General features: G+C 42.2%; 1 protein-coding gene across 14 annotated transcripts in view; it reads left to right on the top strand.

The window, feature by feature from the left end:
* Nucleotides 1-20,966, top strand: part of DNAH12 (dynein axonemal heavy chain 12) — a 346,345-nt gene that overhangs the window by 111,632 nt on the left and 213,747 nt on the right. For 12 of the 14 annotated variants that reach the window (XM_078351228.1, XM_078351230.1, XM_078351232.1 and 9 more), the window contains 7 exons: nucleotides 220-339; nucleotides 1,590-1,746; nucleotides 1,971-2,143; nucleotides 15,076-15,228; nucleotides 15,494-15,733; nucleotides 16,296-16,541; nucleotides 16,898-17,017. In XM_078351228.1, the coding sequence (XP_078207354.1) occupies nucleotides 220-339; nucleotides 1,590-1,746; nucleotides 1,971-2,143; nucleotides 15,076-15,228; nucleotides 15,494-15,733; nucleotides 16,296-16,541; nucleotides 16,898-17,017 (1,209 nt within the window). The remainder of the gene's footprint in view (nucleotides 1-219; nucleotides 340-1,589; nucleotides 1,747-1,970; nucleotides 2,144-15,075; nucleotides 15,229-15,493; nucleotides 15,734-16,295; nucleotides 16,542-16,897; nucleotides 17,018-20,966) is intronic. The other 2 variants (XM_078351235.1, XM_078351234.1) reach the window with 2 other exon arrangements.

The raw sequence follows: 20,966 nt of genomic DNA, 5'->3' as shown, positions 1-20,966 counted from the left end.
ATCTTTTTATTCTTTTATAAATAAGTATTTCAAAAATACAATAATAATTTATGAAATTTGGGAGGAATCTTTTAAATAGCCATTTAATATTTTTTATGACTATATGATATTCTAGCCTATGTATGTACCAAATATTTCACTTCTCTATTGCTAGACATTTAGCTATTTTTTCTCATTCAGTCTTTTATTTAAAGTTAGAAATTTATTTTAATTATTCAGGCTTATCCAGAATCTGCAAGAAGAGACTGGGTTCAAGAGTGGCCTGGCCAAGTGGTACTTTGTGTTTCTCAAATGTTCTGGACATCTGAGACACAGGAAGTTATAAGTGATGGGACAGAGGTAAAGCACTGTTTGCTTTTAAGCAACATTCTTCATTTCGCTTTTTGTTTAAATTTAATTTTATTATTTTTAGAAATGAGATCTTGCTGTGCTGCCCAGACTGGTCTCAAATTCCTGGCCTCAATAAATCTTCCCACCTCAACCTCCTAAAGTATTAGGATTAGAGGCATGAGCCACTGTGCCTGGCCCTGTTCCATGTTTCTTAGTTAGCTTATCTATTGTTTGCAAAGATAATATGTCTGTCAGTTTCTATATGTAATCTTGAAATTATACTATTCATTGAGAACTTGTTCTTAATATTTTACTGGGCTTAGACGAAATCGCTCACAAAATTCATTTGTGTGTGTGTGTGTTTCTTTTCTTTTCTTTCTTTTTTTTTTTTAAGAGACAGGGTCGGCTGGGCATGGTGGCTCATGCTTGTAATCCCAGCACTTTGGGAGGCCGAGGTGGGTGGATCAACTGAGGTCTTGAAGTTCGAGACCAGCCTGACCAACATGGAGAAACGCCATCTCTACTAAAAATACAAAAAATTAGCTGGGTGTGGTGGTGCATGCCTGTAATCCCAGCTACTCAGGAGGCTGAGGCAGGAGAATCACTTGAAATTGGGAGGCTGAGGTTGCAGTGAGCTGAGATGGTGCTATTGCACTCCACCCTGGGCAACAAGAGCAAACCTCTGTCTCAAAAAAAAAAGGAAAAAAGAAAACAAAAGAGAGAGACAGGGTCTTGCTCTGTTACCCAGGCTAGAGTGCAGTGGCATAATCATAGCTCAGTATAACCTCAAACTCCTGGGCTCAAGCTGTCTTCTTACCTCAGCCTCTGAATGGCTAGGATGACACGCACACACCACCACATCTGGCTAATTTTGATAGAGACGGGGGTCTCTGCTTTGTCAGGCTGGCCTTGAAATCCTGCCCTCAAACAATCCTCCCATCTTGGGCTGGGTGCCATGGCTCACGCCTGTAATCCCAACACTTTGGGAGGTGGAGGCTGGTGGATCAACCACTTGAGGTCAGGAGTTGGAGACCAGCCTGGCCAACATGGTGAAACCCTGTCTCTGTTACAAATACAAAACATTAACCAGATCTACTGGTGCATGCCTGTAGTCCCACCTACTCAAGAGGCTGAGGCAGGAGAATCGCTTGAACCCATAGATTATGAAGTCAGAATTGTTTTGTAAAAGACTACATATATAAAATACATGTTTTAAGTATGATATGACATCAATTAGATTGCTTTTTTTTATTTTGTAGGGATTAAAGAAGTACTATAGGGAACTTCAGAACCAACTGAATGATATTGTAGAGCTGGTAAGAGGAAAACTGTCTAAGCAGACCAGGACTACTCTGGGGGCTTTGGTTACTATTGATGTCCATGCTAGAGATGTGGTTATGGACATGATTGAAATGGGTATGTGACTTTTTCTTTATTTTTAAAGATAAAATGTTGATAGCATCTGGAAACAAAGACTTGTACTATAAGTATTTTTCTCTCAACAGAATTTATTTAACACAATCTTTTTTATAAGTTGGCAAACATGAATTATTTTAATATTTGCTGTTATAAAAGATAAAATACTTATTTTTCAAATTATTTCCATTTAAAGATCATGCATCTTACTTTATTCTTTCTAGGTGTCTCACATGTTACAGATTTCCAGTGGCTTGCTCAGCTCCGGTATTATTGGGAAAATGAGAACGCCCGCGTTCGTATCATTAATTGCAATGTAAAATATGCTTATGAATATCTTGGTAACTCACCTCGACTTGTCATTACTCCTCTAACTGACAGGTGTTACAGAACACTGGTATGTATTTAAATTGTCTTAATTCACTCATTAACAATAACTTTATGCTGTAGCATTATCTTTTCTCACTGTCTTACCTGCAATAGTTGAATACAATTATCTCTTTCTAATCCCAAATTCTCTTTATGCAAAATTATAATAATGAATATTTACTTCTGGGTGCTTTTGTAGCATACAAGAGTGTTTAAATTTTATTGTATGAAAGTTGTGAGTCGCTCCCATTGGGAGTTTCATAATTAGAAACTCCCACAATTAGAAATATCATGAGTTTCATAATTAGAAAAAGGACAGTATCAACAATATAATGACAAAACTGAAGCTTTGGAAAATGGTATTAATTTTTGCAGTGGAATCTTGGGAGAGATGACAGGAAGATGAGGAAAGTACATTTGGGCCTTAGGACACCGAATTAGTGCTGTTGAATAGGATGGAGAGATGAAATGTAGGAGGCTGGTGCTGAGATCTGTGCTTGGTTGGGAGCTATGGAAGACAGAGTTGTAGCTATAAAAACCCTGGGAATGTGCTTGCTGGATAAAATACAGGATTCCAAGGTAGATTTGAATTTCAGGCAAACCACAAATAATTTTTTAGTATAAGTAAATATGTCCCAAATATTCCATGGGACATACTTACACTAATAAATTATTCATTGTCTATCTGAATGATAGCAGTGGAAATTACCCAGGTTACACGGCACCAAAATGTGTTACCAGTGGAACGTTTCTGTATTGGTACGAGTCTGCAGCAACCTAAATTTTTTTTTTTTTTTTTTTTTTTTTGTGTGTGTGTTTTGAGACGGAGTTTTGCTCTTGTTGCCCAGGGTGGAGTGCAATGCTATAATTTTGGCTCACTGCAACCTCTCCCTCCCAGGTTCAAGCAATTCTCCTGCTTCAGCATCCCGAGTAGCTGGGATTTCAGGCATGCGCCACCACACCCAGCTAATTTTGTATTTTTAGTAGAGATGGGGTTTTTCCATGTTGATCAGGCTGGTCGCAAACTCAGGTGCTCCGACCTTGGCCTCCCAAATTGCTGGGATTACAGGTGTGAGCCATCGCCCCCGGCCGCAACCTCAATTCTTACCTCCTCAGAAGAAAGAATTCGACTGAGGGGCATGAGGCAGGAAAGACTGAGCAGGTTTTAGAGCAGGAGTGAAAGTTCATTAAGAAGCATTAGAGCAGGAAAGAAAAGAAGTAAAGAGGAGGAGGCCTAAGTGGGTGACTTGAGAGATCAAGTACACAGCTTGACCTTTTGACTTGGGGTTTTATACCTTGGCATACTTCCTGGGTCTTGCATTACTTCTCCCCACTCACCCAACTCCTGAGATCTTACAGGGAAGCTGTTTATCACCAGTTTCAGGTGTTTTCTATCTCTTAGGAGACTGCCTCTCCCTGACACCAGCTGTGACCAATTATTACTTTAGCGCAACAGTTAAAAACCCCTGACCGCCTGATGGTTGCCCGACATTCCTGGTGTGTGTGGGGTGGGAAGCTCTCTCCGGTCCTCCTGGTACCTAATTAGCCACCCACTGTAACATAATTTTTATTTTTTTCTAAGACAGAGTCTTACTGTGTTGTCCAGGCTGGAATGCAGTAGCACCATCATGGCTCACTGCAACCTCTGCCTCCTGGTCTCAAAGTGGTCCTCCCACCTCAGCCTCCCAGGAACCTGGGACTACAGATACCATTGCACCCGGCTAATTTTTGTATTTTTTAAGTAGACATGTTGCTTGCCCAGGCTGGTCTCAAACACCTGGGCTGAAGCCATCTGCCTGTCTCAGCCTTCTTAAGTGCTGAGATTGCAGATGTGAGCCAGTGCTCCTGGCTGTTTATCTGAAATTTAAATTTAGCTGGGCATTCTGTATTTTTATTTGCTAAATCTGGCAACCCTACCTATGGGAATTGAGAAGGAGCATCAAGAAGTATGACTCTACCTGTACTGAGTAAGTGAAATTAACGTGTCATCGAGTAAGTTTAGAGCAGAAATGAAGGGTGATTCTTGTGCAAATGATTTATTAGGGAATGGTCTTAGTAAAAAGCTGTAGGGAAATAGGGACCGCAGGATGGGACGGGAAAAAGCTAAGCAAAGATGTGGTTTCAACAGACCTATGGTTGTAGCGTGATCTCACTGGGCGTTTTGAAGCATGAATGGCATGAGTTATTCCATTTCAAAGCAGTGGGGTCTGGCTTTTGTACCCATTTATTGTCGTTGACTAAGGGTCATCTCTGGGGGCAGGGACATGAGTAAGCTTTCAGGCATTTTCTTGCTGTTAAGGAGAAAAGAGCAGCTGTGAGCTGTTTGCAACTTACACGGAAAATTGGGGTTGAATGCAATGGCTGGGTAAAGGGGCTTTGGGTAGGGCAACAATGGGTCTAGGAGAAAAGATTTCACCAAATCCTTTATTTTCTCGGTAGCTGCCTGTGGGCAGGGACTATGTCTGTATTGTACTTTACTCTAGTGCTGAACAAAAACAGTTATCCCTAAATATTTTTTGAGCAGATGAATCTCAAGATAGGATGTCACATCTGTTACCTCAGTGAAGTCAGAAGCTCGATATGCTCGTAAGGTGGAGGCTAACAACTTTGAGTTGTAAAAATCAGAATCATATTTAACACCTTTTTTTTTTTTAATTGAGATAGTCTCACTCTGTTACCCAGGCTGGAGTGTGGTGGTGTGATCTTGGCTCACTGCAACCTCCGCCTCCCAGGTTCAAGCAATTCTCCTGCCTCAGCCTCCCAAGTAGCTGGGACTATAGGTATATGCCACCATACCTGGCTGATTTTTGTATTTTTAGTAGAGACGGGGTTTTGCCATGTTGGCCAGATTGGTCTTGATCTCCTGACCTCAAGTGATCCACCCGATTAGGCCTCCCAAAGTGCTGGGATTACAGGTGTAGGCCACTGCTCCCTCCAGGGATCCTATTAAACACTTGAATAACTAGACACTGAGAAAAAAGTCTCCCAGTATATTTATTATTCATAATAAAGGGAACATGTTTGTGAACATTTTCTTAACATTGAAAAGAAGGAAGAGCCTGAGGTTTTCAGCAATCAAGTTAATGGACATTAATAATAGAGCATCCATTATAAATTTAACATTTATACAGGCTCACACCTGTAATCCCAGCACTTTGGAAGACTGAGTTAGGAGGATTGCATGAGCTCAGGAGTTCGAGATCAGCTTGGGCAATATAGTGAAACCTCGTCTCTACTAAAAATAAAAAAATAAATTAACTGATTGTGGTGGCATACACCTGTAGTCCTAGCTACTCGGGAGGTGGAAGTGGGAGGATTGCTTGCGCCCAGGAGGCAGAGGTGCAACTAGTTGAGATCACACCACTGTCCTCCAGCCTGGGCAACAGAGCGAGACCCCGTCTTAAAAAATAAAACGTGTGAAATATCACTGATGCTGCATTTTTTTTAATACTAGCTGTCTCTCTTGGGTTTTTAAAATAAAATAAAAATATTTTGTGGTTTATTTTTTTAAATTGACCATTTTTTTGGAGCAATTTTAGGTTCGTGGCAAAATTAAGAGCAAAGTACAGGGTTCTCTTATTCCCCTTTCTCCTCTTGATCACTTAGCCCAACTTTTTCTAAAAGAAGTTAAATTTGAAACTCCCATGAAATGGACTCTGTAGTTAGAGAGAGCTGACTGTAATTTATTTTTCTAAAAATTTCCAGCCACTATTCCAGTCATTGTGGGGACCCAGGAATAATTCAAATACTGGTGATACTGCCCTTTAGCAGCTTCAAGACTAACTGATGAGAAAAAAGAATGTATGTAATTAAGTATAATATAAGGTAGAAAGTGATACTACTGGTAAGAGAAGTGTTAAACACGCACTCTGAATGAAGAGACCCCCCTAAACCCAGGCTTTGTGTGAGCAATATGACTGTTTACTCACTCAGGTGCAGGCGGGCTGAGTCCGAAAAGAGTCACCAGAGGGTGGTGGGATAGGAGTTGGTTTTATAGGTTTGGGGTAGGCAGTAGAAAGTTACAGAAGTTATAGTTCAGAGTGGTTTTTGCAAGCTGGGAGGGGGTCCTGAGTCTGGAGTCACGAGGTTGACCAAGGTCAGTTGCAAAGTCCAATTGCCTTTTCAGTTGAGGTGGGAATAAGAAGAAATAGAAGAATGTCTTAAGTTAATTAGGCACCACAGGGGTTGATCATTCTTCTCCTTTTCGTGGTCTTCTAGTTACTTCAAACTTTCTAGTTCCAGGAACTCACCTGGAGTGTATGTGCAGGTCACAGAGTTCCCCATGGTATAGTCTGTGGTGCAGTCATCAGCCTAAAAGACCTTACATTCCTGTCTTTTATATTAGTAATATAAAGGAAAAAGAAATGTAAAGTGGAGGGCAATGGAATATTAGGAAGGCCGGCACAAAAGGGTGATGGGGTGATGTTTCTCAGGGCTTCTTCAAGTGGGATTGGGGGCGGATCAGAAAACTAAAAATGGGAAAGAAATTAGGCTTCTAGGAGATCTCGGGGCAAAGGGTGATATTGTGGGATTGTTAGAAGGAACATTGTCATATTGACTGATTTGTTATCACTTGTATATGATTTTGTAGGAATTGAGAGATTAATCGGGAAACACAGGGTCCAAATAAGAGAAGGAGAAAGATAGGTACCAGAGGAGTGAGGATTGGAAGAAGCCATGGCATCCAGTTAGAGAGTGTCCAGCCAGTCCAGCCAGGTCCAGAGTAACCATTTGCCTGATTAGCGAGCTTTGGACTCTGTGTTTTAATTTATTGATGGCATCATATGCAAGGTCAGACTGGTTTACATAAAAACAACATTCTTCATTTAGGAACAGGCAAAGACCTCCTTTTTCAGCAGCCAGTAAATCAAGACCTCTGTGGTTCTGGAGGACAACTTCAGCTCGGGAATTTACTGGAGCTTGAAGAAGGAATAGTGACTGAGTTAACTCTGCGATGCTAGCAGAGAAATGGTTGAGAGGCTACGGAAGGTGCCAATTGAAGTGGTAAGGCCTGCTATGCCTGTGCCCAGTGCAGTAGTAATTCCTAACCCTACAAGTAAAGGGATCAGTGGAATGACCTGCATGTGTCATGCCAGGACCACAAGGGGAACAGGGAGGCAAACTGAATTTTGGGAGTAAGGAAAACTAGGGTACAAGTGCCTGTCCGGTTGGTAGAGAGGCAGATTTAAGAAGAAGAACCACAGAGGGGAAAAAAGGTCCTTAGCTTAAACAGAACTGGAAGTGTAAACTGAAAAGGTCAGAAAGTGTTCTGAGGGGGCTGGGGCTTTGGACCCAAATACCAAGGGAACCAGCAAGGGCTGCAGGTATTAAAGGTTGTAGTGGGGTTTGGTAGGGTAAGTGTGTGAAGGGAGAGCTTTTGTTTTCATGGTGTATGAGGCAGTGTGTGGTATCTAAGTAACCACTCACTGTCATGAACAGGTTTGGGTATGAGAGACAGGAAGGGGGTTCTGGAGGAGAGTCTGAGGAGCAAGGAAAGGGTAGCCAAGGGTAGAGTGAGAGGCAGGGTAAATGGCTACCTAGGCAAAACCTGCTATTGACATTTTTAAAGGCTGCCAGTAATAAGAGAGGGCTTTTCTGTAATGTGCAGTTCATATGCTTCTAATTTTTTGGTTAACGTGGGTAGTAGGGCTCTTGAAGTGAAGTGTGGAGGAACACAAAGAGGGTGGGATATTTCCTAGGGGGATTCCAGTGGGTAATTGTCAGGAAATACATAAGGGAGCAGCAATAGGAATAGTAGTTAGTGGTCTGAGATCGGGGGTGTTGAGTTGACATAGGGGGAAAGATTATGTAGGTAGGTGTGTAGAAGAGCATCAGCCTATTGGGATGAGATATCTGGGGTATCTCATCGACTGTCTAGGAGGTAGAGGAATTCTGGGGGTACAGGTGGGGGTGTTGAAGTCTGGAGGTATAGAGAAATGGGAGGGTTTGTCCAGTTGGTCAGTAGGGTGGGAACAGCTGTGTAGTGGGATGAGGCGAGGGAAGAGCATAGCCAGCAATCTGACTAAGGAAGGGTTCAAGTTTGCTAGGAGAGAGTGGGTTAGGTTTATGGTAGGTTGGAGGTAATCAGGGAGAGGTAGGGGATAGCAGGAGAAAGGGGGAGAGATTAGGAGTGAGTGTAAAAGAAAAGGATTTCATCGGGGTGGAAGAACTGGAGAGTTCCTTGCCACTGAAGATCATCTAACCACTCTAAAAGAGAGTTGAGGGTGACAGCCTGGGATAAAAGCACGAAATATCGGCCATAATTGCCTGTAAGAAAAATGTAAACTGGCAGTGTAAACAAAAACAGGGCATTTAAATTTCCTCGGAAATTCGAGTGAGCTTTAGAGAGGTTGGGGAGAGTACTTGCGACTTCCAAGAGGAGGTGGAGGAGTCAGGCTGGCTGTCTGATGGGCACAACTTCACCCTGGAGTGGTAAACTCACTGGGGAGGGTCTTGCAGGTAGACAGTGGTTGGGGTGCTGTAGACAACCAGAAAGGGTCCTGTCCACTGAGGTTGTAGAGACCAGGGAGCCAGACTCTTTATCAGGACTGTCTGGCCAGGGTATCTTCAAATGGCTGGATATCTGGAGTAGGTAAGAGAAGCTTAGCAGCCTGGCAAATTTCATGTCTGGCCTGCTGGAGGATTGGAAGGTAGCCTCCGAGAAGGCTGACGTCTGGAATAAGGTTGGGCCCAAGCAGGGAGGTGCGGCCATATAGGAATTCAAAGGGTCTGTACCCTGTGGGTTCTGGAGGAGTGGCCAGAATTCTGAGATTAATAAGGGGTAGAACTGTCCAGTCTTATGCTGGTGGCTGAGTTTGGTGAGATGTGTTTTTATAAGGCTGTTAGTTCTTTTTGCTTTTTCTGAGGACTGAGGATGGTATGGGGCGTGGAGATTCCACTGGATGCCCAGGGCCTGTGAGATGCTTGGATGATCTGGTTAATGAAGGCCAGTCCGTTATCTGACTGTATGGAAGTAGGGAGATCGAAGCAGGGAATTATGTCTGACAGAAGGGAAGAAATGACTGGTGGCCTTTTTGGACCCTGTGGGAAAGGCTTCCTTCCACCCATCCTGTGAAAGTGTCAACCCAGATCAGGAGGTATTTGAACTTTCTGACACAGGGCATATGAGTAGTCTGCTAGTCCTGTGCAGGGGTGAACCCTCGAGCCTGATGTGTTGGAAAAGGAGGGGCCCTTAAGGAGTAGTAGATTGGCAGATGGAATATTGAGAAGTGATTGCCTTGAGGATGGACTTCCATGATGGAAAGGAAATGAGGGGTTCTAAAAGACAAGCTAGTGGCTTATACCCTACGTGAAAGCGGTCATGAAAGGACCAGAGAATATGAGCTTTCGAGGCAGGGAGGAGGAATTTTCCATGATCTAAGAACCCCTTGCCTTGAGTAGGAAGTGATTGATAGGTTAAGGTTTTGATGGGAGAGTAGGTAGGAGTGACAGATGAGAAGGAGAAATACTGACCATGAGGGGCAGGTATTGCAGTGTTAGCTGCTCTTTAGCTGTTTTATCAGCATAAGCATTTCTTTGAGTAATGGGATTTGATGGTTTTTGGTGTCCCTTGCAGTGAATGACTCTGGCCTTGGCTAGAAGTAAAGTAGCTTTAAGAAGGGTTTTTATCAGGGGGACATTGTTAATAATTGAGGACCCTTGTTTAGTGAGAAATCCTTTTTCTGCCCATAAAACAGAAGGATGTGGAAGGCATGTTTAGAATCGGCGTAGATATTGACATCAATCCTTTTGCAAGTGTGAGAGCACGGATTAAAGCAATAAGCTCAGCTTGTTGAGACATGGTAAAAGGGGGAAGCATAGCAGCTTCAGTAACAGATGTGATGGACACTATTGCATAACCTGCTTTTGCTGGTGATGACCAGCTGGGCTTTGAGGAGCTGCCATGAATAAACCTTCGTGTGGTCTGAGTCCGGAATAGGAAAGAGAGGAATATGAGGAAATGGGGAGGATGCCATATGGATTAGGGAGACACAGTCATGGGGTTCAGGGTTTGTGTCAGGTATTAAGTGAGGCCAGGTTGAAATCTGGACCAGAGGCAATGGTAATTGGGGGGTTTCGATGAATAATGAGTAGAGTTGGGGGTGGGCAGAAAGTATGTGTGCCAAGTGTGAGGAGGAAATTAGATTTTGAAAGTTATGAGAACTGTAGAGGGTAAGTGGAGCGTAGCCTGTAATTTTAAGGGATTCCAGGAGTAAAACAGCAGTAGGTGCCATGGGATGCAGACACATTGGCCAGCCAAGAACTGTAAGATCAAGTTATTCAGACAGAAAGGCTATGGGTCGTGGGCCTGGTTCTTGTGTAAGAACTCCAACTGCGCAGCCTTTCACTTCTGCTATGTGTAAAGAGAAGGCTTGGGAGGAGTTGGGAAGCACCAGTGTAGGAGCAGTTTCTAGGGTTTTTTTTTTTTCAGAGAATGAAAAGAAGATGGAGGGAAGGATTTAGGGTCTATGGGATTAGCTAAGTCTCCTTTTGAAAGCTTACAGGGTGGTTTTGCCAGTAAGGCAAAGCCTGGTATCCAGAAGTGGAAGTATCCTACCACGCCTAGGAAGGAGAGAAGCTGCTGTTTAATAGAAGGAGTTGGGGTCTGGAAGATCAACCAGACACGGTCAGCAGGGAGAGCATGTGTGTTCTGGAAGATTATGCCAAGATAGGTGACGGATGGGGAAGAAATTTGGGCTTTGGGAGGGGATATGCGATACCCCTTTGGGTATAGTTGCTGAAGAAGCAGGAGAGTATCTTGCTGGGAAGATTTGTAAGAGGGACTGCAAAGAAGAAGGTTGTCCACATATTGAATAAGGTGAGAAGCAGATGGGCAGAAGGAAAGTAGATCCTGAGAAAGGGCTTGAATAAAGTAGTGAGGGCTATCTCTGAAGCCTTGGGCAGAACAGTCCAGGTGAGTTGCTGAGACTGGTGGGTGTCAGGGTCAGTCCAGGTGAAGGTGAAAAGAGGCTGAGAGGAGAGGTGTAAAGGGATGGTGGAAAAGGCATCTTTGAGATCAAAAACAGAATAATGAGTTGTAGAAGAGGGTATTGAGGATAGGAGGGTATAAGGGTTTGGTACAACAGGACGGATGGGAAGTACAATCTGATTGATGAGGCGAAGGTCTTGGACTAGCCTATAGGATTTGTCTGGTTTCTGGACAGGTAGAATAGGGGAGTTGTAAGGAGAATTTGTAGGCTTTAAAATGCCATGTTGTAATAGGTGGGTGATAACAGGCTTTAGTCCCTTTAAAGCCTGTTGTGAGAGGGGTACTGGCGTTGAGCAGGGTAAGGGTGATTAGGTTTTACTGAGATGGGAAGGTGGGAATGATCTGTTGCTAAGGAAGGAGTAGAGGTGTCCCATGCACATGGGTTGAGGTAGGGAGATGTGAGAGGAGGTTGTGAGGGAGGCTTTGAATCAGGCAAAAGAGTAGCTGTGTGATGTGGCTGTAGTCCAGGAATAGTCAGAGAAGCAGATAATTTAGTTAAAATGTTTCGGCCTAGTAGGGGAACTAGACAGGTAAGAATAACTAAGAGGGAGTGTATAAAAGAATGCTTTCCAATTTGGCACCAGAGTTGGGGAGTTTTAAGAGTTTTAGAGGCTTAGCTGTCAATACCCACAACAGTTATGGGGGCAAGGGAAACGGGCCCTTGAAAAGAAGGCAATGTGGAGTGGGTAGCCCCGGTATCGATCCAGAAGGGGACAGACTTACCCTCCACTGTAAGAGTTACTCAAAGCTCAGCATGATGGTGCAGGCGGCTTCCAAGATGATCAGGCAGCATCAGTCTTCTGCCACTAAGCTGAGGAGATCAGGGAAAGAGTTAGCCTAAGGGATATGGGGTTGGGCTCCTGGAGCCTTAAAGACAGCAGTTTGAGTCTGGCAGTCTGATTTCCAGTGAGGTCCTGCACAGATGGGACACAACTTAGGAGGAATCCAGGGCTGCTGGCATTCCTTGGCCCAGTGGCCAGGTTCTCTGAATTTGAAGCAAGGCTTTGTGGGAGGAGGTCCTGAAGAGAAGCCTGAACACTGTGGGTTTGGTTGTCTGAAACTTCTGCCAGCTGAAGGAGTGGCTGGGGTGTGTCTTACAGCAAAGGCAAGCATTTTTAATTCTGAAATATGTTGCCACTTGGCAGCTTCTCCTTGGTTATTTAACCCTTAAAGGTGAGGTTGATTAGTTCCTGTTGTGGTGTTTGAGAGCCAGATTTTAGTTTTTGAAGTTTTTTCCTAATATCAGGGGAAGATTGGGTAATGAAATGCATATTAAGAATAAGCCTTCTGGCCCTTCTGGGTCTGAAGCAGTAAATTGTCTAAGGGTGGCTGCTAATTGGGCCATGAATGTAGCAGGATTTTCATCTTTGCCTTGGATGGTTTAAGTTTGTCATAGTTGACAGCTTTACATGCTGATTTTTTTTAGCCCTTCTACTAAGCATGAAATCTCATAATCTTACCTTCCTATACCAGGGGAACCTGCCTGGTACTCCCAGTCAGGTTCTTCCTGGGGAATTGCCCTGGAACCTTCCTGGAAAGTAGGCTATAGGTGCTGGCAATCATCAGTGTGGGACTGAGCCAGGGTGTAAACTCCTTCTCACTCTTCTGGGGTGAGAGTGGAGGTTAGGATGACATTTAAGTCATTCAAGGTTAAACTATAAGACTGGGTCAAGTATTGGAATTCCTGTGTGTATTTTGTAGGGTCTAAGGAAAGGGAGCCTAATTGTTGGCTAATCTGAAAGAGGTCAGACAGGGAGATGGGAACATGGACTCTGACTATGCCTTCAGCTCCAGCCACTTCTCAAGGGGGGAACTGTTGGGTAGGCGGGGAAGGGCTATTCCCAGGGTTGAATTGTAAACCAGATCTAGTATGAGGTGGACTGGTACCAGGAGGGAGTTAGGGAGGCAGAGTGTTGACTGGAGAGGGGTTAGGTTGTGGGTAAGCATTAGGAATAGGAGGAGCGGGGAGAGGGTCAGGGGGGAGGAGAGAGCAGTGGGATCAATGGATAAGGAGGAAGATTCAGTGTCGGGAAAGGGTTGAAGGAGCGGTGGGAAAATAAGGAAGCTTTTGGATGAGTTACATTGGGAACAGAGAGTTGGAAGGGATCTGAGCATGAAAAATGGCTGGACGTATGGCACTTCAGAGCATTTGCCCATTTGGTGACAAAAGTTGTCCAGATCACATGATCGAGAAATCAAAAGTGCCCTTTTCTGGCCATTTGGAACCATTGTCTAATATGTATTGGGCCAGGCAGTATTGCAAAAGGAAATGAGACGTTTGGGTTTCAGTTTGGGCAACAGTTGATGAGATTTTAGGTTTTTTAGGATGCAGGCTAGAGGTGAGGATGGAGGAATGGAGTGCTGAGTATTGCCCATAGTGAAGGAGATAAGTTTAAGGAAAGGAGTAGAGTAGAGACGAGGAGAAGGAGTGAGAAGCCACCAGGGTTTTCAGTAGGCATCCCTGACTGAATCCTGGGCTGTAATGTGGGTGAGTGATTGAGGCACGTGTCCCCATGATTGACCAGACACCAAGGGAAGACTGTCTTCCCATCTGTGACCAATGTTGGAGTTTTTGAGTGAAAGGGAGAGACTTGCCTCCTCTGTCACTACATGGATAAAGAGTATCTTCTTTGTCTCTACTAGAGGGAGAAAGATTTAAAGGAAAAGAGAGAGAGGGAGATACTTGTCTCCTTTTCTCTACCTAGAAGGAGAAGGATTTAAAGGAAAAGAGAGAAAGGAGAGACATATCTTTTTCTCTCTCTTCCTAGAGATAGAGAGATACTCTATCTCTAAAGGAAAAGAGAGAGAAAGGGAGAGACTTGTCTTCTTTTCTCTAAAAGAAAAGAGAGAAAGAGGGGTAGACTGCTTAACCAATCTGAGAGTGGGGAGAGAGCTGTGTTGAGTTCTCAGTGGGTCTCTTCCTAGAGGGGGAGTGGCGACAGGGATCTGGTCTCCCCATAGGAGTACCCCTGTCCCGGGTTTCAACACCAGATATTAAATGCACGCTCTGAATGAAGAGACCCCCTAAACAGGCTTTGTGTGAGCAACATGGCTGTTTAATCACCCAGGTGAGGGTGGCTGAATCTGAAAAGAGTCAGCAGAGGGCAGTGGGATAAAAGTTTTATAGGTTTGGGATAGGCAGTAGAAAGTTACAGAAGTTACAGTTCAGGATGGTTTTTGCAAGCTGGAAAGGGATCATAGGGTCTGGAGTCACAAGGTTGACCAAGGTCAGTTACAAAGTTTAATTGCCTTAACAGTTGAGGCGGAATGAGGAACAGTAGAAGAATGTGTCCCCTTAATTAGTGCTGCAGCGATTGATCATTCTTCCCCTTTTCATGGTCTTCCAGTTACTTCAAACTTTCTAATTCCAGGAACTCACCTGGAGTGTATGTGCAGGTCACAGAGGTTACCATGGCATAGTCTGGTGCAGACCTTAAAGAAGCATAGAACAGCTTTATGGGAATGTAGAAAATGGAGAAAATACCAAAAGTAAAAGGCAATAGCTAGGCGAATCATAGACAAAATTATATAATAGGTCATCTGTTTCTCTTCCTAATGATGGGTGCCATTTATAGCTCTCACTTTTCAGTGTGTTTTTTTTAAACCGGCTTTGCAGCAAGCCGTCCAGAATGTGTCATTATTGTCCTCCACAACTACTTCTAACAAAAACCTTCCTGAACTAATTTTACTCCCACAAGGCTAGATTTTCTTTGTTTTTAAAGGTAAATGGGATACCTATGAAAGTGTCGGAAGACAAGGAAGTTTTGATACATTTTCACTATTTCGAACATTTTAAACTGCCTTTTCTTTGTACAGCTAGAAAAATTTGTGCTAAAAATTAACTGAACAATATAATTATTTAATGGCTTCTCTGAAGCCACAGAAAAGATTAAATCCATTTGGTAAACAAGGGTCTGTTTTGTTTTTACATTTAAGTATGGACTTCTTTTCACACATACTTTTCATTTCAGATAGGTGCTTTCTATTTAAACCTTGGAGGTGCTCCAGAGGGGCCAGCAGGCACAGGAAAAACTGAAACCACCAAGGATTTGGCTAAAGCTCTTGCTGTGCAGTGTGTGGTGTTCAACTGTTCTGATGGGCTAGATTATCTAGCAATGGGAAAGGTAGTTAAATTATTGAATCAATAATATTAAATGTTACAAACTTACAGCTAGGTCTATTGGATAAATGGAAGTAAACATGTTTAGACATATGAATGTGGTTTGAATATTACTTGAACTCTCATTTTAGGAGTAAATACGTTGTTTTTATTCTTGGAACTTTTATTAAACTTAACTTTCAATTCTGACTTAAAATGTTAGATATTTGTTTTAAGAGATGATACTCTTTCCTAATAAAAAATCACTTTCATTTTTTCCTTGTCCTTAGTTTTTTAAAGGATTGGCTTCTTCTGGAGCTTGGGCTTGCTTTGATGAATTCAATCGAATTGAGTTGGAAGTGTTGTCTGTGGTAGCTCAACAGATCCTTTGCATTCAGAGAGCCATTCAACAGAAGTTGGAAGTGTTTGTTTTTGAAGGGACAGAACTTAAGCTCAATCCAAATTGTTTTGTAGCTATTACCATGAATCCTGGCTATGCAGGACGCTCTGAATTGCCGGACAATCTTAAGGTAATTTTTAAGTTTTATTTATTTATTTTTGAGATGGGGTCTCGCTCTGTCACCCAGGCTGGAGTGCAGTGGCGTAATCTTAGCTCACTGCAACCTCCACCTCCCAGGTTCAAGTGATTCTCCTGCCTCAGCCCCCTGAGTAGCTGGGACTACAGGCACCCACCACCACGCCCAGCTAATTTTTTGTATTTTTATTGGAGACGGGGTTTCACTCGTGATCCACTTGCCTTGACCTCTCAAAGTGTTGGGATTACAAGCATGAACCACCGTGCCTGGACAATAGTTTTTTAAGAATTTAAGTTTGTGAATAAAAAAACCCAGCATAATCCATTTCAAAATGATATTTTTCCATGTAATTATAATTTCGCTCCCAAACTTTTTTAGACATTCAAAAAAAAAAAAAATACTAAGTGCATACAAATGTTAAAAGTTGAGTTTAGAAAAAGGTGCTGCATTTGGGGAATAAACTTGAAAATCAACACCACTTCTTTGAATGCTTATGCTCAGCTTAAAAACAGCTTCATTTATATAAGTAATAAATTTCATTTATTTTATACTTCAGGTTCTTTTTAGAACAGTGGCTATGATGGTTCCAAACTATGCCCTTATAGCAGAAATCTCCCTCTACTCCTGCGGATTTTTGAATGCAAAACCTCTGTCTGTGAAAATAGTAATGACCTATAGGCTTTGCTCAGAGCAGCTCTCATCGCAGTTTCATTATGACTATGGAATGCGAGCAGTAAAAGCAGTTTTAGTGGCTGCTGGCAATCTAAAACTAAAATATCCAAATGAAAATGAAGATATACTTGTAAGTATTAAATACACACACTGTGAAAGTTTCAGTAGAAAGATACTTTTCTTTAGTGAGGTTGCTCGGGAACTACAAACAGGCACTTACTTGAGAAGGTTGTGCCTTGTCTTTTCACATGTGGTTGAAATGATAGCTTTTTGCGTTATGTTATTGTTACACTTCATATGAATACAAAGACTTTTTGGCTTGATAAGCATAGTATTGGCTTTTTATTATAGGGATTCCATAGAGCAATGTAAAATAAACTTTGACTTTTGGCCAGGGCAGTGGGGTGGGGGGGCAGGGTGGGGAGGGAAAAGTGGGATTGCAAATGCTGGCAACTAACTTATATTGCACTTTTGGGGTAATTTTAGCTTCTTCGATCAATTAAAGATGTAAATGAACCAAAGTTCTTATCACATGATATACCTTTATTTAATGGAATAACTAGTGACTTATTTCCTGGTATTAAACTTCCTGAAGCTGACTATCATGTAAGTAAACTCACGAGAATAACTTATTTCAGAATAATAAATTCATCTGATGACTCAGTTGTTTACCAAGATTTATTAGAGTGAAATTCTATTTGGAGTAAAATCCCCTTATTTTGGCCACTTTAGTTAATAATGATAAGTAAATATGGTTATCTCTCTCTCTTTTTTTTAAAATCAAGACGGGGTTTCACCATGTTGGCCAGGGTGGTCTCGATACCCTGACCTTGTGATCCACCCACCTCGGCCTCCCAAAGTACTGGGATTACAGGCATGAGCCACCACACCCGGTCAAGGGTACCTCTTACTATATGATGCCAGGGTTACCTGTCAAGATTCAGGTTAAACCAGCCAGGCACGGTGGTTCACACCTGTAATCCCAGCACTTTGGGAGGCTGAGACAGGCGGATCACTTGAGGTTAGGAGTTTGAGACCAACCTGGCTAATGTGGCAAAACCCAGTCTCCATTAAAAATGCAAAAAATTAGCCAGGCGTGGTGGTGTCCCACCACTGTACTCCAGCCTGGGCCACAGAGTGAGACTGTCTAAAAAAGAAAAAAAAAAAAAGATTCAGTTAAAGGTAATGTTCTTTGTAAGAGGATAAGTATTTTCTTTTCTTTTTTTTTTTTTTTTGAGAGAAAGAAAGAAAAAAAAATAAGTAGAGGAGAGGAAGAAAGAGGAAAAGAAAGAGGGAGAGTAAATGGAAATATTGCTTTATTTTGAAAAAAATTGGGTATTAATAATGGCCTATCAATGTTTCATTTAAACTTATGGGTAGGTGTGGTGTGGTATGGACTAAAATGTATATTTTGTGTATTTGAAGTGAAGAGCTCTATAAATATTTATTAAGCTTACTTGTTCCGGATCTGAGTTCGAGTCCTCGATATCCTTATTAATTTTCTGTCTCATTGAATCTAAGTCTCGTATCTGGGTGTTAGGATCGTTAGCTCTTGTTGTTGCATTGATCCTTTTACCACTATATCTTTGTTGCTTTAAAATCTATTTTATCCGATACGAGAATTGAAACTCCTGCTTTTTATTTATTTATTATTTATTTTTGCTCTCCATTTGGTTGGTAAATCTTTCTCCATCCCTTTGTTTTGAGTCTTTGTGTATCCTTGCATGTGAAACAGGTCTGGATGTAACATGCCATAGGGTTTTGGCTGTGTCTTTTGATTGGGGGATTTAGTCAGTTTAAATTTAGGGTTACTGCCATTTGATGTTGACTGGCTGTTTTATCCATTCGTTGGTGTAAATTCTTCTTTATGTTGGTGCTCTTTACTTTTTGGTGTATTTTTAGAAAGGCTAATACTGGTTGTTTCTTTCTGTGTGTAATGCTTCTTTCAGAAGCTCTTGTAAAGCAGGCCTGGTGGTAATAAAATCTCTGAGTTCTTGCTTGTTCATAAAAGATTTTATTTTTCCTTCAGTTGTGAAGTTTAGTTTGGCTGGATATGAAATTCTGGGCTGAAGGTTCTGTTCTTTGAGGATGTTGAATATCGGCCCCCACTCTCTTCTGGCTTGTAGAGTTTCTGCTGAGAGATCTGCTGTAAGTCTGTTAGGCTTGCCTTTGTGGGTAATCTGACCTTTCTCTCTGGCTGCCCTTAGTATTTTCTCCTTCATTTCAACCCTGGTGAATCTAACGATTATGTGCCTTGGGGTTGCTCTTCTTGAGGAATATCTTTGTGGTGTTCTCTGTATTACCTGGGGTTGAATGTTGACCTGCTTTGCTAGTTTAGGAAAATTTTCCTGAATAATATCCTGAAGGGTATTTTCCAGCTTGGTTTCATTCTCTCCGTCGCATTCAGGTACACCTATGAAACGTAAATTTGGTCTTTTCACATAGTCCCACATTTCTTGGAGACTTTGCTCATTCCTTTTTATCCTTTTTTCTCTAATCTTGTTGTCTTGTTTTATTTCATTAAGTTGGACTTTGACCTCTGATATCCCTTCTTCTGCTTGAACAATTCGAGTGTTTAAACCTGTGCATACTTCTCGGAGTTCCTGTATTGTATTCTTCAGTTCCATCAATTCACTCATACTCCTCTCTAAGTTGTCTATTCTCAATAGGAGTTCATCAGACCTTTTTTCAAAGTTCCTAGTTTCTTTACGTTGGGCTACAACATGTTCTTTTAACTCACCGAAGTTTGTTATTATCCATTCCTTGAAGAGTGATTCTGTCATCAGGATGTGCTCGTTCTCCATCAAGCCTTGTTCCATTGTTGATGTGGAACTGTGATCATCTTTAGAGGGAGAGGCGTTCTGACTTTGGGTATTCTCAGCTTTTTTACGCTGGTTTCTTCCCATCATTGTAAATTTATCCTTCTGTCATCTTTGAAATTACCAACTTTCAGATTAGGTCTCTTGAGTGGATGTCCAGGTTGTTAGTTCCCAGGGCCAGAACAGCGGCGTTAAAACTGATGGTGCTTTTCTGCCCAGGATTCTCCTGTCTGGCTTCCTTCTTGTGTCCATAGTAGGTGACTCTGCCTTCCCGGGGCTCCAAACCTCGGTCAGAAGGGGAACCGGTCCAGTTTACTCTGCGCCGAGCGCTGCCGTGCCGAGGTGCCGGCGGAACCGCTGCACCAGCCACGAGAGTCATGCTGGCCACCCATGTGTTTTCTCCACTGGGGGATCTTCTGCTCCATGAGCTACCAGAATTTGTCTCAAAGTGTGGCGTCCTCTAGTTCTCCGCGCCTTCCCTGAGAGCTGTAATCCTGGGATGTTAGTGATCAGCCATCTTGGATCGTTCAGTATTTTATTTTCTATTTTGTGATTTATTATTATGTATACTATAATACTGTAATATGCTATTACAGTATGTATACTAAATACTATTATGTATTTTATTAGGTAGAAATGGAAGTAGTATATTCTATAGGTAACATAATAAGGCTTTGTTTCTCAAATTTAGGTAGTACGCTCACTTTTTTAAAAAAGGAAATGGTCCTTACACACACACACACACACACACACACACAAATGGCAACTATGAGTAGTGATAGATATGTTAATTAGATTGTGGTAATCATTATACAATGTATATGTTTATTGAATCATGATGCACCTTAAATATATACAATTTTTGTCAATTAGAATTTTAAAATATCAAATAAAAATAAGACACAAACCAATTGCATTTCCAATTTCATTTAAATTTTATTATACACATTATACTGAAGCCTAATTACTTGTATATACTTGTCTGCTGCCTATAGCTGTTGTATAAAACCAGAATACAATTTAAAATGAATTAAAGACCAGGCACAATGGCTTATGCCTGTAATCCCAGCACTTGGGGAAGCTGTGGCAGGTGAATTACCTGAGATTAGGAGTTCAAAACCAGCCTGGCCAACATGGTGAAACCCCATCTCTACTAAAAATAAAAAAAATCAGCTGGGTGTGGTAGCAGGCATCTAGAATTCCAGGTACTTGGGAGATTGAGCCAGGAGAATCACTTGAACCCAGGAGGCAGAGGTCTCAGTGAGCCTAGATTGCACCACTGCACTCCAGCCTGGGCAACAGTGAGACTCTGTCTCATAAATGAAATAGCCTAGGCATGGTGGCTCACGCCTATAATCCCAGCATTTTGGGAGGCTGAGGTGGGTGGATCACCTGGGGTCAGGAGTTTGAGACCAGCTTGACCAACATAGTGAAACCCTGTCTCTACTAAAAATACAAAAATTAGCCGGGCATGGTGACACACACCATAGTCCCAGCTACTTAGAAGGCTGAGACAGGAGAATTGCTTGATCCCAGGAGGCAGAGGTTGCAGTGAGCCAAGATCATGCCATTGCACTCCAGCCTGGGGAACAGACTGAGACTCCTAGATAAAAATAAAAACAAACAAACAAAAATTACAAACAAAACAATCTCAAATTCAATTTAACACAATTAATGAAATAGGTGATATGTAGCTGAAACTAATTTGTCGCTTTATGGGAATTTCTACTGTGAAA

This window comes from Callithrix jacchus, chromosome 15 (genome assembly GCF_049354715.1).
Source record: "Callithrix jacchus isolate 240 chromosome 15, calJac240_pri, whole genome shotgun sequence".
Taxonomy (NCBI): domain Eukaryota; kingdom Metazoa; phylum Chordata; class Mammalia; order Primates; family Cebidae; genus Callithrix; species Callithrix jacchus.
The sequence above is the reverse complement of the archived record's forward strand: the minus strand, read 5'-3'. Positions and strand labels throughout refer to the sequence as shown.